Source organism: Lithobates pipiens, unplaced genomic scaffold (assembly GCF_037356315.1).
Source record: "Lithobates pipiens isolate NorthernLeopardFrog02 unplaced genomic scaffold, aLitPip1_a1.2 Scaffold_28, whole genome shotgun sequence".
NCBI lineage: Eukaryota > Metazoa > Chordata > Amphibia > Anura > Ranidae > Lithobates > Lithobates pipiens.
In genome coordinates, this window is record NW_027507789.1 from 169,906,839 (window position 1) to 169,925,206 (window position 18,368).

The window sequence follows — 18,368 nt, forward strand, 5'->3', positions numbered from 1 at the left end:
CCTGGTACAGTTCAGGAGGGGGGCGCTCTCTCACCCCCCCTCTTTTCCTGCGGCCTGCCAGGTTGCGTGCTCAGATAAGGGTCTGGTATGGATTTTGAGGGGGACCCCACGTCATTTTTTTTTTTGGCACGGGGTTTCCCTTAAAATCCATGCCAGACCTGAAGGGCCTGGTATGGATTTTGAGGGGGACCCTCATGCCATTTTTTAAATATTTTTTTGGCATGGGGTTCCCCTTAATATCCATACCAGACCCGAAGGTCCTGGTATGGAATTTCGGGGGACCCCCACGCATTTTTTTTCTTAATTTTTTTTTATTAATGCTAATGACCTGTGTGCAGTGCAAATAGCCTTAAAAAACCCCATAGAAGACGTACAACATTAGAATCCTACTATAGCTTGTAGTCAAAATATTCGACCGGGAATGTATGATTGCAACATCATAAGTGAGTTTTGCTGCTCTGTCAAATCTTCTTTAAACATTCCAACAGACACCATAAGCCTTCAATGACAGATTCGACCATAATTCATTTGGATTTTCAGACGAATGCAATTTTTTTATGAAAAACGCAATAAATAAAAATGAATTTTGTGAGTAACTAAATCCATTTATTTTTTGGACGAAAACGAAATTCAGAAAATAAATATTTCAGTCTGCACATGTCTACTGATTGGCTCTGAGAAGGCCGATACCCAAACATCCAACCACACTTGGTTCTAGCCTGTCATGTGCACATCACCGTCCACATGACCAGGCAGAACTTCCAAACACAGCCTGGCCAGACTGGTGTTAAGGCCTACCTACACAATTAACCCTCAGAACCTTTACTGTTCTGAGGCCAAAAAACTCAATTTACAGGCATGTGACATTTGATCCCAAATGTCATCAGCTACATATGCTATTACGTAGGAAGTTTATCATCCTTTTGTGATAGCAATAACGTTAAATAAGTTAAAAAAAAAGAAAGAAAAAAGTTGAAACAAAAGCAATGTTTAATGATAAAAAATGTAAAAAAGTTTAAAGCCCCATGCACAGGCACATACAAATGCAAACATGTACATTGCGTGCGCACAAAAACAGCAATTGCGCTACACATATTAAATATGAGTATAAGAAAACATTTTAGGACCATCATTCACTGAAAGCTGATGACCTGTCAAGGGCTATAAAGTGTCGTTTATGGACAATTTTGGATACTGTAATTTTTGACATTTCACAAGTGCACTTAAATTTTAGGCTTGACAGTTTAAAAGTTTGGCATCTGTTTACTCAATGCAACAACGTCTTTAATATTTTACAAAAAATGGGTATTATTATTATATTGTGTTTGTGTGTACTAAAATAAATGGTAGTGTATTTATTCATTTTTTTTACTGAAAAGTTGGGTTTTTGAAAGCAATAGCAAACCATTATGCAAGACAATGGCATAATGTGCTAGTACTAGCACATTATGAAATGCTTATCTTAGAACAAAGCCCTCCAGCAGCATACTGTCACCACTGACAGGGCTGCCATCTTCACCAGTACATGTAACCAAAGATAAAAAAAAAATCCACCACAGTGTTACCTAGACTATGTGTGACTTATTGGAAAACAGTACGTAGAACACCCCTTGAAAACTACATTCAGCATCACCCCTAGGGTAATTCCTGGGGCCTGATCCGCTAGACTACAACAGCATATAAATGAAAGGATTAGAAATCCACAAGATTGTTTTCAATGAGGAATCAACCGCATAAAAAGTTTCAACAGCTTTGTTAATCCAAAATTTTAAAAAAATATACAAAAATACCTCCGCCATTGCAAATGATTTACGTCCATTCGTGGGAACGAACCACTTTGCCGATGTATATGTGCGTTAGCCTGTCCACAAGTGGTTAAAATGTAACTACTATGTTATAATAATTTCCTTCATTGTCTCTTTCATTGCCATGAAATATTCTTTGGTAATACCTAAGTTCTCAATTATCCACATTGGTGTCACTTGCAATAATACACCTTCTATTTTAGCAGTGGTACAGTTCCTATGTATACAATCTTTATAATGGTTTCTTTTGTAAAAGAGAAGCAGACCCAAGATTTCACTTTTCTGGATTTCAATTGAATCTAATACAACTGGTCGGGAGAGGTACATCCAAGCTACTACCTCCTGTGTAATGCCTGGTCAGCCTCATGAATACAGCACTCAGCCTTGGCAAATCCAACACATTTCGGCCATCTGGCCTTGATCATGGCTAAGCCATGATTAACCACTTCCCCGGGTTGACGTCATATGACATCGGGGACTTGAAGTGGAGATATCTTGATAATGCCTGCAGCTACAAGCATCATCCAGGTATCTTTTTTTTTCAGCTGTCGATTCCCTACAATGTAAAAGCCATCATAGAAGACATGGATCGGAGGGTTTCCGGCCATCTCTATGACCCTCAGAGCCAAGAAGTGATGTCATGATGTCACTTTTGGAGCCAGCAAATGTAAACACTGCTGTTTTCTAGCTGGAAAGTCTGAGATCGATTTTTTTTTTTTGTTATCTCAGACTTTCCAACATAGAGGAGAGATGTGGGGCTTATAGACCCCAGATCTCTCCATAAAAGGAACCTGTCATGCCCTATTCCTATTACAAGGGATGTTTACATTTATTGTAAGAGGAATAAAAGTGATCAAAAAATAAAGTATTAAAGAGAAAGTGTAAAAAATTTAAAATATAATAAACAATAAAATTAATTTTTTTATTAAAGGGCCCCGTCCCATACGTAGGTCACGCCCGCATATGTAAATAGTACTCTACAAAACAATGCATATGAAGTATCACCGCAATTAATAGAGTGAGGCCGCGTACACACGCGCGGACTGTTCGCCCAACCTTGTTCGGCAAACAGTTTGTCAAACAGTCCGCTCAAAATTTGCATGAGCGGACTTGCCCACACACGAGCGGACTGTTTGACGAACAAGGTTGGGCAAACAGTTCGCTCAACTTTTGAAATGAACGGACTCGCCCACGTAAGGAGGAGGCAAATCCGCCCATTTCGAGCGCGTGTACAGGTAGGCGGGGCCCGCGAAGGAGACGTCGCGGGCTCCGCCGCCTGGAATGGGCTTAAAGGGGAACCCCAACGCCGAAAAAAATCGGCGTGGGGGTTCCCCCCAAGTCCACACCAGACCCTTGTCCGAGCACGCTACCCGGCCGGCCAGGAAAGGGGGGCGAGCGAGCGCGCCCCCCCTCCTGAGCCGTACCAGGCCGCGTGCCCTCAACATGGGGGGGTGCCTTGGGGAAGGGGGGGGCCGCGCGGCCCCCCCACCCCAAAGCACCTTGTCCCCATGTTGATGAGGACAAGGGCCTCTTCCCGACAACCCTGGCCGTTGGTTGTCGGGGTCTGCGGGCGGGGGGCTTATCGGAATCCGGGAGCCCCCTTTAAGAAGGGGGCCCCCGGATACCGGCCCCCCACCCTATGTGAATGAGTATGGGGTACAATGTACCCCTACCCATTCACCTGTGAAATAAAGTACAAATAAAAACACAACACAGGGGGAAAAAATATTTTATTGCACAGCCGGGGGTCTTCCGTCTTCGGGGGTCTTCTCGCCGGACTCCTCCGCTATGTGTGTGTAGCTCTTTTGCCAGCGGAGGAGTCCGGCTTTCTTCCTCCCCGCCGCCGGCCTCTTCTCCCGACTTCGGGGGTCTTGTCCCCCTCTTCGGTTCTTCTGCCGGGCCACCGCGCCTGGTCCGGTGGCCCGGTCTTCTGTCGCCGTCTTCCGTTCTTCTGTCGCCGCCTTCGGTTCTTCTGCCGGGCCACCGCGCCTTCTTGTAGCTCTTTTACAGGCGGTGGCCCGGTCTTCTGTCGCCGTCGCCGCCTTCCGTTCTTCTTCTTGTTCTTCTTGTTCTTCTTGTTCTTCTCCAAGCGATGTTGACACGTCGCTCCCTCCGGCCGGAATGCCAGAGCCGCCCTGCGCTGTGACTTATATAGTGACAATGGGGCGGGGTCACATGGTATATGTCACATGGGTTGATGTCACATGGTGACCCCGCCCCCTTACGATGTCATAGTCCCCATGTGACATCAACCCATGTGACCAACCCATGTGACATATACCATGTGACCCCGCCCCATTGTCACTATATAAGTGACCGCACAGCGCGTCCCCGGCATTCCGGCCGGAGAGCTCGTCGAGTCAACATCTCCAGGAGAAGAACAAGAAGAACAAGAAGAAGAACGGAAGGCGGCGACGGCGACAGAAGACCGGGCCACCGCCTGTAAAAGAGCTACAAGAAGGCGCGGTGGCCCGGCAGAAGAACCGAAGGCGGCGACAGAAGAACGGAAGACGGCGACAGAAGACCGGGCCACCGGACCAGGCGCGGTGGCCCGGCAGAAGAACCGAAGAGGGGGACAAGACCCCCGAAGTCGGGAGAAGAGGCCGGCGGCGGGGAGGAAGAAAGCCGGACTCCTCCGCTGGCAAAAGAGCTACACACACATAGCGGAGGAGTCCGGCGAGAAGACCCCCGAAGACGGAAGACCCCCGGCTGTGCAATAAAATATTTTTTCCCCCTGTGTTGTGTTTTTATTTGTACTTTATTTCACAGGTGAATGGGTAGGGGTACATTGTACCCCATACTCATTCACATAGGGTGGGGGGCCGGTATCCGGGGGCCCCCTTCTTAAAGGGGGCTCCCGGATTCCGATAAGCCCCCCGCCCGCAGACCCCGACAACCAACGGCCAGGGTTGTCGGGAAGAGGCCCTTGTCCTCATCAACATGGGGACAAGGTGCTTTGGGGTGGGGGGGCCGCGCGGCCCCCCCCTTCCCCAAGGCACCCCCCCATGTTGAGGGCACGCGGCCTGGTACGGCTCAGGAGGGGGGGCGCGCTCGCTCGCCCCCCTTTCCTGGCCGGCCGGGTAGCGTGCTCGGACAAGGGTCTGGTGTGGACTTGGGGGGAACCCCCACGCCGATTTTTTTCGGCGTTGGGGTTCCCCTTTAAGCCCATTCCAGGCGGCGGAGCCCGCGACGTCTCCTTCGCGGGCCCCGCCTACCTGTACACGCGCTCGAAATGGGCGGACTTTCCGAGCGGGAACAGTCCGCTCATTTCGAAAGTACAGCGGACAAGCCCACACACGGGCGGACTGTTCGCTCAAACACAGTTTCAGCGGACAGTTTTTCGGAATTTCCGAAAGACTTTGTCCGTCCAACTGTCCGCTGAAACTGTCCGCTGAAAGCCCACACACGAGCGGACTGTCCGCCCAAACACTGTTCAGCGGACAAGGTTGGGCGAACAGTCCGCCCGTGTGTACGCGGCCTGAGAGCAAAATTTCTAGCACTAGACCTCCTCTGTAACGCTAATCTGGTAACCTGTAAAAATTTTTAAAGCATTGCCTATGGAAATTTTTAATTGTCGTAGCTTGGTGCCATTCCACAATTATGCCCAATTTTAAAGCGTGACATGTTTGGCAGATATTTACTTAGCGTAACATCAGCTTTTATATTTAACTAAAAAAAAATGTGTTATCTATTATGTTTTCTTGCATTCAAATTAGTTAAAATTTATTTTTTCCATTTTTGCAATGACCACTATTTTATTTCCTAGGGTCTCTGCTAAAATATATATATATATATATGTATATATATATATATATATATATATATATATATATATATATATATATATATATATATATATAATGCTTGGAGGTTCTGAGTAATTTTCTACAAAAAAAATATGATTTTAACATGTAGGAGAGACATGCTAGAATTGGCTTGAGTGGCAAGTGGTGAAGGTCTGATGGCCAAAACGCTTTGGGTTTTTGGACTATTATTCTCCTGCATTAATAAACCGATGTTTTAGCTGACTTCCATGGCACAAGCCTTTTTCCCTAAGCATCCTTATGCCCTGTACACACGGTTGGACTTTCCGACGGAAAATGTGCGATCGGACTGTGTTGTCGGAAATTCCGATCTTGTGTGGGCTCCATCTGTCTTTTTCCATTGGAATTTCCGACACACAAAGTTTGAGATCTTGTTCTAAAATTTTCCGACAACAAAATCTGATTGTTTTAAATTCCAATCGTGTGTAGACAATTCCGACACACAAAGTGCCACGCATGCTCAGAATACATTACGAGACAAAATCTATTGGCTACTGGCCTCTTTATAGTCCCGTCGTACGTGTTCTACATCACCGCGTTCTGAATGATCGGATTTTCCGACAACTTTGTGCGACCGTGTGTATGCAAGACAAGTTTGGGCCAAAATCTGTTGGAAAAAATCTGACGGATTTTGTCGTCGGAATGTCCGACCGTCTGTACAGGGCATAAGGGTTCTTGTTCACTAATGCCTAAAAAAGTATTGTATGTTTGTTTTGATCTTTCAAATATTCTTATTGAAAATTTGCAATTTACAAGCCTCAAACAGAAATAGAAAGGGGTAAATTTATATAGCTTGTATCTAAACCATTACCAATGTTTTACTGAATTGATATAATGCAAAACAAGTTGTGTTTTTAAGCATACCGATGTTTTGTTTTTTTCTACTGAAGAAAATGCAGACCCTTATTTTCAATCTGCCCGTAAACATGTGCTGTGCATAGATCGGTAAAGAACCCCACAGAAATCTATGTCAGTATCTTGTACACATACGCATGCATTCACATGCAAATACAGGTGTACAATGTTAATTTGAAAAGATTAGAATCTGATCTAAAATCTGGATGGCTACAATTTATTTTATGCATGTACGTGTGTACGCGCAAATACGTGCAAAATAAACGCAATACATTTCTGCCAGGAATATGTGCAAGCATCAGTCTTGTGTGCAAATAACAAAATAATTATTATAATATAATGGTAGTCTGCATAAATCACACCAATATGATGTAACAGTTCTTTATTTTAGAGTATGATATAGAATGGACTTCAAATATACAAAGACAAACAGTATATCAACATTCACAGCTAATGTATAAGTGCTTAGAGAAAATACAGAGAAGAGTCATTAGGAAACAGCAATGCATTCGTAAATAAATATTATAAACAGACTAAATCCACATTGAAAAGATCATCTTCACTTATGTTATGAAGGTACTTTTAGTGCTGGGCAAATTTGAGAGCATTGTATTTAATTCATTTATTGCTATTTTTGGTACAGGGTAACCCATCACCCCATGAGTTTGCCAATTGGTTACATACCTTTCAATAAAAACACCAACACTTAGCCAATACACCTCATGATTTTAACCACTTGCTTACTGGGCACTTAAACCCCCCTCAGTCCCAGACCAATTTTCAGCTTTCAGCGCTGATGCACTTTGAATGACAATTGCGCGGGCATACAACACTGTACCCAAATGAAATTTTTATCATTTTTTTCCCACAAATAGAGCTTTCTTTTGGTGGTATTTAGTTACAGCTCGGAGTTTTATTTTTTGCTAAACAAACAAAAAAAGATGCAAAAAAAAAAAAAAAAAAAAATCATGTTTTAATAGTTTGTTATAAAATTTTGCAAACGGGTCATTTTTCTCCTTCATTGAAGTGCGCTGATTAGGCGGCACTGATAGGCTGCATTGGTGGGCACTGATGGGCTGCATTGGTGGGCACTGATGGGCTGCATTGGTGGGCACTGATAGGCTGCACTGGTGGGCACTGATAGGCATAGTTAAGGCGGCACTAATAGGCACAGATAAGGCGGCACCGATGGGCACAGATAAGGCGGCACTGATGGGCAAAGATGGGCACAGATAAGATGGCACGGATGGGTGGCACGGATAAGTGGCACGGATGGGTGGCACGGATGGGCACTGATAGGTACCACAGATAGATGGGACTGATGGGCACTGATAGGTGGCACTGATAGGTGGCTCTGATAGGTGGCACTGCTGGGCACTGATGGGCGGCACTGCTGGGCACTGATGGGCGGCACTGCTGGGCACTGATGGGCGGCACTGGGGTGCAGCACCTTTGAGGCAGATTTTGGGTGGCACTGTGGGTGGCACTGCTGGGTGGCACTGTGGGTGGCACTGTGGGCACTGCTGGGTGGCACTGTGGGCACTATGGGCACTGCTGGGTGGCACTGACAGGGGGCACTTACTTTATTTCAGGATGGCACTGCGGGTGGCAGGTGGGCACTGGCAGGGGGCAGGTGTCCGTTTAAATTGCTGGCCGTGATCGGGACTGATGTCCCGAACACGGCCGCCGGCGATCGGCTTTTTTTTTTTCTCCTCGCGCTGACAGCGCGAGGAGGAATACTAGCCGATTACCGGCTCCGTTTTATCACATGATCAGCTGTCATTGGCTGACAGCTGATCACGTGATAAGGGGTCGGGATCGACCCCTTACACGGATCGGTGATCAGGCGAGTCTCACGGACTCGCCGATCACAGAGCGCGCCGCGCGCGCCCCTCAGGGGGCGCGCAGGCCGCTCGTATCCGGGATGACGTCAATAGACGTAGTCCCGGAAATGTGGGTCCGCGCTATTGCCGTCATTTTGCAATAGCGCGGTACCCAAGTGGTTAATGAGGTCAAATTGCAGAAGCCATATACAAAAAGCAGAGTCAATAATAAATATCACCAACGTTATGGGGCTACAAAGGACCCCTTTCTCAAGAGGCACACTTTCTGGCTAGTCCACCCAAAAAATCAGTTACAGGAGGAGTCTGTCTGGCTACTTGAATCATTGCTTTATTACATCTATTGTGGGCTCGAGTGTTGATCTCTCTATATACCATACCTGTACTCCCTGTATCCCCAACACTAAACCATAAACTTGCATTCCCCATAACCCCAACTCTTTATTATGAGAGTAAACCCTTGTTTGCATACTTACCTCCTCTGTGCTAAAGTCATATGATGGGAATCGACTGCTTTAAAATGTTTCACTCTGAAATATTTGCTTAAAATTTGTGCAGTGGAACCTTCCAAAAAGAACTTCATAACACTTGATTGGATGACTTAAAGTGTTTGTAACCCTAAAAAAAATAAAAAATAAGAAAAGTAGAGCTCATGTTCCTTTATAGCAGAATAAACAGCACAGTGATTGTGCTGTCTAATCTTCCCCTATCTAAACTGTAAAAAACCTGGCTGATCCTGCCACTTCCTGTGCCCCCCTCTATAAGCTGACCACGATAATTCCTGACTACAGTGGTCAGCTTACATCCCCCTGTCATTTTCAGCTCTCCTCTGTACTCCTCTCCCTCTCTGCCTGTCAGCTCCCGTGTCTGTGTCTCTGTCTCCACCCCCCCTCCTGTCGCTATTCATATTAAAAAAAACTTTACAAAACATCCTTGCAGCCCCTCTCCTTTATCTGGCGATAACTTATTCTGTAAATGTTTGTTTACAAAAGATGATTGTAAATATCTTCAGGCCACTCTGCTACTACGGTCCAGGGCCTCAGTGGGAGGTGCCAAGCGCCCATCACAGCGGTCACGTGACTCCTGGTTGACGTCAGAGGAATATCTTGGCTCCTCCCTCTGTAGACCTAGCTCGTAGTAGCAGAGCGGCTGGGAGTCACATGACCGGCTTCAAGACACTTGGAAAAATTTATTTAGAGGCAGCTTTTTAAACAAACACTTACAGAGTGTGTTATTGTTAGATATAGGAGAGGGGCTGCCTGTGAAAGGCTCTTTTAGGGTTACAATCATTTAAAAAAAATACAGCTTCAAGTTAAATAAAAGGATATAGTCCTTTAGTAAATCAAATTTTTTTTATTAAAAAGAGCCTATTTACCCTAATTGGATGAGCTCTACAGAGCTTTCAGCTTTCAACAATACCCATCTTTCATTAACCATTATCTCCGTTACACCTTTATGTATACAATCTATTTAGTCAACCTTTCTCGCCTTTCTAACTATTTCACATACCAAAGACTGATCAATTTGACTGTTATTGACAAATATATTGGGATTGTTGTATAAAAACTTTAGGAAATGCAGCCTTGTTGGTGATAAGTAGGATGTGTGAGATTGAAAGACCAAGAATTATAAAAAACAATGTGGCTGTACCGAAAGTCAAAAGTGGACATAATGTTTGTCTTACATGGGTCATTCAAATTTCACATGTTGGTGGAGTAATTCTTCCTCTTTAATAAATCTTCTTTTTTTATTGCAGGTAAATAATGGATTCCAAGCAGAAGCAATGTACGATCATTAAGTTCCTGATGAAGGGATGCAGTCTGTCCTATATTGATGGTCTCACAGTGCATGGTTTGTCTTCAGTGCTGTTTTGCCCTTCTTTAAACTTCTTCGTCCATCTGTGCACATTGCTCCTGTCAATGTGTCATCTCCATAAGCAATATGTAGCCTTCTGTGGATGTCAGACAGCCTGCATGCCTCCTTTGTCAAGACCTCAATGATGGCACATTGCTTCTGCTTGGAGTCCATTATTTACCCTCAATGAAAAAGACGAATTATTATAAAGGAACGGTTACTCTATCAACATGTGAAATTTGAACAAACTACACACGTTAATAAAAAAAAAAAATTATGTCCACTTTTGCATTACTTTCCGAACAGCCCTTGAAATAAAATTCTGGTAACATTGGTGGCTCAGATCTTCGCACTATCCATTCAACAGAATTGTATGGGGAAGATAATTCTGTAGCCACTCCCGCAAAAATTCTTCTTATCTAGATGACCGAACAGCTAGTTGTAGCTAGCTACATACAGTTAGTCTTGTTCTGTAATGTTGAGTAAGATAACTGAGTTACCTGTGTGGATATAAATTCTGGGGTCCAGTTGAATGTGACTATCTGCTTTTGCTGGGGTTTTAAGATTTGGAACCAGTATAGAAAAAAAGAACATTTCAATTAATTTGAGCTAATTTATAAAAAATTTATCAAAGAAACAAACATGCTGCAGAAGTGGAACCAGTGTTTATATCAACCAATAAAATTCCATCTTTAAAAGAAAAAGATGTTTGGTTGGTTGCTTTGAGCCGTAGCTCCACTGTCCAGCTTCAATAATGTTTTTTAAACTGGTACTTGGGGGCCAGTAAAGGCCTGTACACATGATACGAAAATTGGAAAATTTGTACGACGAGCTGTCTGCTGATTTTTGTATCATTAGTACGTTGCTTTCGATAGACGTCTTAACTTTTTTGTCAGACAAAAGCTGGATGTGCAGACTATAAAGTTTTTGTCGGATGTGAACTCAACATCCGCTTTTCATTAGTATGATTTTCGCATGAAAAAAAATCGTAAGAGCAAGACTACGCATGGCCAGAAACGAAAGAATACATACAAAACTTAAAAACTTAATAGATCCAGTTTTCTGGGCTTCCATGTAGGACCAAGGAGTTCTTCTCTTTTTTTTTTTTTGTTTTCATGCTACTAAGGGAATTTTTAAAAATTTCCTAACTGGGGAAGGTTAAGTACTGAATGGACATTTTCATGTTCTAATCTGTCCTATCAGCAGGAAAAGGAGAAATACAGCCAGGCACTTAATACTTAAAATCCATTATTGTTCTTTCAAAGAGCGCAGCCAAACCATAGACACGACAAATGTCCTCTAATTCTATCATTCTAATGCTATAATTCTATCATTCTAAATAATTTTATTATTGAATTTAATGGTAGTCAGTTAACCATGTACTCTCTTTATATAAACTTAAAAAATATGAACCTTGCCCTCACTATTTTTGTAAAAATGTAATTGCTGGTTCTAATAATTAAACTCATTTTTTTCTGTATTGTTTTAACCAGTATCTTTCAAAAAGAAGAACCAAATTAAACCTGTCATTTTATTATGAGAGCTGGAAAACATTTTCATGGGGTTATTTAGGATCAGAGTTCAAAATCTAGGATTTAAATAATTCTATAGTCTTTTATTATTGAATTTAATGGTAGCCAGGTAATCACATGCTCTCTCTATATAAACTTTGTGTATATTGGATAAAAATATGAACCGTTTTTTTTTTTTTTTTTTTGGTTTTTGCTTGTAGCTGTGAAGATTTAATTGCTGATTCTTATAATTCAATACTATTTGGAGGAAGAACGAACAGTAAAAAGTACATCAGAACAATCTACAAAGAAAAATGTAACAGTAGAAATTTAAATAAATATTTTGAAGGTACACATTTGTAGATGTTCCTTCATTCAAACATCTGCCTAGTTATGGCCACTTTTACATTCATTGCAAGATACATTTAAAGCAACTATATGCAAATACTAAGTAGAAAAGTATTGGAAACAAGGGAAATCATGTAGAAAAATTACCACATTTGATTAGAATTAAAACAAAATATAAATAAGCAGTAAATAACAAAAACCACTTCAAAAGTATGACAATGTAAATACAGTATGTGAGTCGTTTGTAATACGTTAAAATATGTAATAAGTATTGTAACACAGAGAGACTATAAAGCCAAATTTAAGTTTGTATAAAATATCAAATTGGATCAATAGATTCTAGATACAGCAAAATGGTTATCTGCGTGCGTATATTGTTTATTGCTGAGACAACCACAACCAGAAATCTAAAAAGTCGCCCTCCTCTAGTATATTGCAAAAAAAGGGCATCTGTATGTAAGCAGCAGTCTGACACGCTCATTGGAAAGCTCAGCCAGAACTCTCCAATGAGCAGGGGTTATTTTCTAACTTCATCATTTATATTTCCCGTGAGTGGTTCAGCACTGATAGCCTAGCACCATTCCTGGGTATGATCTTTGCCTGTTCTGACTGGCAAGCTCAAACTTTAACACAGCCAAGGGTATTAGACCACTATAGAGAGACAACTGCTTCAACACAGATAGCAGATATCCTGTTCTGTGGTATATTGGCAGGGCACAGGCTTTTTTTACTCTGGCATGTATAAGTTGTCTCACCAAATTCCGAAATGACAAATACTGTAATGGGTATTTAACCAAAATATGATTTAAATATTTAATCTTGAAGTATAATTCACCAAAAGTTGACGTGTCAGATGTTAGAGATGCTGCCTAATTAAATATGGAAAATACAACAAAAGGAGTGGATACAAACCAAGGGGAATGGTACACCCAGAGCTGAAAGCACACTTAACTGATAGGCACATTTAATGGTTAGATTCCCTGAGAAAGAAAACCAGTGTGACACCACCTATTACATTGCACCTAATTTCAACATCAGTTTTTGATGGAGTGTTGCTTCAAAAGGAAATCTGTCTTTTGCCTATTCAGGGCCCTATCTGCTGGTACTGGTACTGCTGGTTCCATTGTTTCTTTGTCACATTTTTCACTTCTGAGATTTGACTTAAGGTGGTTGTAAACCCATTCATGAAATTTGATTTAAGCACATATATCCATAGTGTTTACTTGTCTCTCTCCAAAGCTCTAAGTGCTGGTTCTCTCTGATGCTCCATTCCTCTGTCATCAGAATGAGTCACGTCTGAGAAGTTCTCTGACACATGAGATAACATGAGCTAAAAATATGTGCCAGGGAGGGAGCTTAGAGGGAGATGTGTATCATCTGAGGTTGTTCACTTAACTAGGTATATGTGAGGGTTTACATCCGCTTGAAGTCCTGGGTTGGATACGTTTCAGCTAGCATGGGGATATTGGCTCTACACAGGGCTTTTGGCCCTCTATTCACCTCACAAACATGCATCCTTGGCCATTAGCTACTCAAGTGTTAATTGCTGTGGGAGGAAAAGGAGATAGTCATGTTCCCCTCTACCAGGAAGTACATACTTTTTGGGGGTCTCAACTCGTGATCAGAGTGGATAGAGGGCACAATTAAATTAAATACCTGCAGTAGGGAGCATCTGTTATGCAGCATATTTATTACTTTGCCCTGGACAAGTAAAGTACAGGTTCACTTTAAGGTTAAAATGAATACAATTAGATTTTTTCATTGTGCACTTACTATACGCCTATCAAAATTATATCACAAAAAACAAGAAAAGAAAATATAAAGTAATATATTACATTCATTCATACCTCCATGTCAAAAACGATAATGCCTAAACAATGTTTAAACAAAAATAACACTCCCATTGAATATGATGGAGTATTTACAGTAGCAGACTCTAGGCTGTATATAAATAAATATTAATAGACACCACCTTCTTCAAAGTATTGATAAATTAATTGCCTGTATATTTATGCTATATTAATTGAACTATACTTAAGTTACCTTTAGTAGGAATAACAAAATTTATTTTCCAGCCTATAAAAATATACTAGCAGTGACATGTACTAAGCTCCCTAATGTCCCTGGGGTGTTATCTTCAGATAAAATGAGCATAGCACTAGGTTCACATTTTTTCAGGAAAGTACAGTAAAAGGTAACCCTTGCAGGGAAACAAACTAGGTATTGATAGATGATGTATGCCTGACCGAATGAGCATTTTTGTTTCTTGGACATCTATTGCTTTTATGCTGGCAGTAATATACAGTAGATATTTTCTACATTCTTTTTATTTCCCTCTGTACATTTGCGATAAATATTGGCACATGTAAACTAGGTTTAATCGCCTGCTTGCGATGTGAAGTTTTTTATGTCTCAGATTTCAAGTTTTCATGTCTTCACAGTTTTAGGGGAATCTCAGAAATTTTGGAGTTAATCACTCTTCCATTGACCATGTCTTGGACTATAGTCTTGACCTTGCGATTTGTATCTGAAAGAAGAGAAGTTTAAATGATTTAGTAGTTCATTTACATGCACTGTATGCACCAGAAATTAATTTTAAGGGTCAAGCTGCCGAAAAGTTATAAGTAGAGTGTTATAGTGTGAGACTTCAACTGTTATTCTATATTTTTGGGGGACTACAGCAATGAAATTTTGCCACTATCAGTGCTCTCGGGTGTTACCACTTATTCAGTTGCATAATACAATTTGACACTGTACAGTTTCTCTTCCCTTGGACCTTTTGGAGTACAGTCAAAACTGCATTACACTTGAAATCACTAAGGCCATTGACAAGAAAATTAGGAGTCTATGGGGGTTATTTACGAAAGGCAACTCCATTTTACACTATACTGCATTGGAAATGCATTGAAAATGAACTTTTTTAAGTTAAACTACAGTAAGTCAGAGGCGATGGGGATATCACTGGAGGGTTCCATCCAAAAAAATCTGGAGGACAATTTTAAGTTTAAATGGACAGCTACAGCGCTGAACTATCTAGGGATACAGATTCCACCTAACTTAATAGATGCATATGCATTACATTTTCCACCCTTATTAAGGGAAATCAGCATAATGTTGAATGAATGGAGTAAATCCTCACACTCCTGGTTTGGGAGAAGCAATATTTTGAAAATGAACATAGTCCCTAAGTTTCTTTATCTGTTCCAGGCGTTACCGATCCGGATTCCACTGCCCTTTTTTAGTAAAATCCGAACAATTTTTATAAAGTTTATATGGGCAAGTAAGCGTCCTAGGATTAATGGGAAGCTGTTAACACTGCCTAAAGAGGCGGGTGGAATTGCAGCACCGGATTTATACAAATACTACCAAGCTACTCAGCTTGGTAGAATTGTGGACTGGTGCCGTCATAGAGACAGTAAAAGGTGGGTCGCTATGGAACAACAAGTAAGCCCCATTCCTTTAGATAGAGCCATGTGGTGCGGTGCAGCTATACCTCCTATATTAAGAGCCCATCCTTTAATAGGACCTACGCTCCAGATGGGAGCTAAAGCCGTATGGACCCCCAGAATCTCAACAGCAAAATCTCCTTTATTTCCCATTCTTGGGAATCCACACTTCCTGCCCGGCCTGGAACCAGGAGTATTTAGAAATTTAAGAGAGAAGGGATGTTTTCAGGCATCGCATTTCTTGAGGTCTAAAAAATGGCTATCAATCAGTTTGCAATCAGGAGGACAATATGAACTACCCCTTTGGTAGGCGTTACAGGTTAAACATTTTTTGGATACTTTGGGATCGACGGAGGATTTTACTAAGTTTGAAGGATATTGTGAGGAGAAGGAGTCTCTTTCCCATATTATTTCTAAGATATATGCCTTAATAATTTCTCCTTCGGAGGATATTGATATAATGAGTTTAGATAAATGGGAAAGGGATCTCGGACAAACCTTCACCCCGGCCCAACGTCAGAAAATAATACATTTGACTTTTAAATCATCTAGATGTGTCAAGATACAGGAATTAAATTATAAAGTATTAATGCGTTGGTATTATACTCCATCACGAATGCATACTTTCTTTCCAGAGTCATCGGACAGATGTTGGAGGTGCGGTAAGGAGAGAGGCACTATTGCCCATATTTTTTGGTATTGCCCAGTAATTAGACAGTTTTGGAAAGAGTTTCGGAAAATCTCTCAACTGTTTACTGAATATTATCTTATGGAAGACCCGGCCTTATTTCTATTACAATGTACACACATCCCACTAGAGAGATACAACAATTCAATGCTATGTCATCTGGTGAACGCAGCTAAAAGCTGCATCACCACTTGCTGGAAGGAAACAGGGGCACCACGAATTTCGCAATGGTTAAACAAAGTAAGGAAAACTGGGATCATGGAGAATTTGATCTCTATGCCTTCGGAGGAAAGGGAATTTATAGTGCAAGTCTGGGCCCCTTGGGAAACATTTTTACAGTCAGAGGAGGGGAAAAGGTTGATTGGAGAGGAAGCTGAGGATTAGACTAATTGGTCGAGTGATGTGAACCTTACCCTTTGGTGGGTGAGGTCGGTTTCCTCCCCTTCTCTCCCTCTTACCTATCCTCTCTTTGTTCCCCCCTGATGTTGTTTAATAGAACATGTGTTTACCAGAGTGTTTCGTATATGTAATTATTATTAACAACCTATGTTTTGTATCTTTGCAAAGAAATAAAGAATAAAAAAAAAGAAAAAAGAAAATGAACTTGGAAGTGCAGCCGCTGTAGATCCAAGGGGGACATGCAAGGAAAATAAAAAACAGCACTTTAGCTTGCACGTGATTGGATGATAAAATCAGCAGAGCTTCCCCACATTTCAGATCTACCCCTTAGATCAGGGATCCTCAAACTACGGCCCTCCAGCTGTTGTGAAACTACACATCCCATGAGGCATTGTAAAACTCTGACATTTACAGACATGACTAGGCATGATGGGAATTGTAGTTCCTGAACAACTGGAGGGCCATAGTTTGAAGACCCATGCCTTAGATTTACAGCGACTGCACTTCCAAGTGCACTTTCAAGTGTACTTGCAGTGCACTTGTAGTGCAAAGTGGAGTTGCCATTTGTAAATAACCCCCTATTATTATTTTTTATTAATTTCACAATTCAACTTGTTCAAGTGTGAAAATTACCCTTAGTTTATGATTTGACATCATAGACTGGTTTAATGTATGCTGTACAGCAGTGCTTAACCATATAAGTAAAAATAGACAATGTTGATTGAGAAAGTGAAGTTCCGCTTTAATCATTAACCTATACAAACTGTATTATAATCATTAAACATAACCTTTTGATAGTTCTCTTATCTCTCTTAACAAATTAATCAATCGCAGGATCAAGCATAAAATTCATTTTTCAATAAAACTTAAAATTATATTACCTTTTGAGTTGGTAGATAGTCCACTGAAAAAAAAAAATATATATGTCAAAAAACAATAAAAAGTAAAATGTTTAGCCAGCTAAAATTGGATCTTCTAGCTAGGTTATATATATTAAAGTATCTATATTTAGCACCATCTAGTGTGCTAGATGTAGTTAGTTGCTAGTGTAGGAAAATTTGGCCTGGCTGAGAGCCAGGCCGGGGTTAAAGGAGTTGTAAAAGGTTTGTGTTTTTTCCCCTTAATGCTTCCAGCCAGTTCCCCTCCTCACCGACCTCACAGACCCGGTGTCCGGGCCAGAAATGCCAACAGTTCATGCTCAGGGAGAAGTTGATGCTGCGCAGAGGAGGGTAGACCGGTGATGTGTCGAATACTGTCCCCCGTACGCCTGTGCATTATAGGGCGGACCATACTATACTGCCCTGTACTTCAACTTCTCCCTGAGCGCAAACCGTTGGCATTTCTGGCCGGGACACCGGGTCTGTGAGATTGGTGAGGAAGGGAGCTGGCTGGAGAAGAGAGGCGACTTGGGAAATTGGATGAAGGGAACCCCCAGGCCGCAGATATGACAACACCAATGAAATTCATCTGATGAGGGGGATTGTCTTGGTGCCCTTACGGGAGTATCCATACTAACCGAATCAGGAGAGATTTGTAAAGTGCTTTTAATTAACCCTCATGAGGGTAAGTGTATGACTGAAGGGGGCGACACAGAGCACTAGGTTCCTCTTACAAGATTGTGGTGTGGTGAACCTGTTTTTAAATAATTTTTCTTCGGTTTCTGGGAGTTTTGTGGAGCACTACTCTACACCTTAAGAATCACCTATCTTTGGGACCTTATGAACTTTTTCTCATTGCTTTTAATATCTCTATTTATGTAATATATTTAGTAGCGCTGTTAATATAGTAGTTCTGTTT

The 18,368-nt window shown here is 41.6% G+C and overlaps 1 protein-coding gene across 1 annotated transcript in view; it reads right to left on the bottom strand.

Annotated features, from left to right (window-relative positions):
• Positions 1-11,236: 11,236 nt before the first annotated feature.
• The window catches only part of LOC143935779 (keratin, type I cytoskeletal 19-like), an 85,657-nt gene continuing 78,525 nt past the window's right edge, over positions 11,237-18,368 (bottom strand). Inside the window, exons 7-8 of the mRNA XM_077459888.1 lie at positions 17,453-17,475; positions 11,237-14,565 (exon numbers count right to left, since the gene is read on the bottom strand). Of these exons, the coding sequence (XP_077316014.1) occupies positions 14,474-14,565; positions 17,453-17,475 (115 nt within the window). The 3' untranslated portion in view covers positions 11,237-14,473. The remainder of the gene's footprint in view (positions 14,566-17,452; positions 17,476-18,368) is intronic.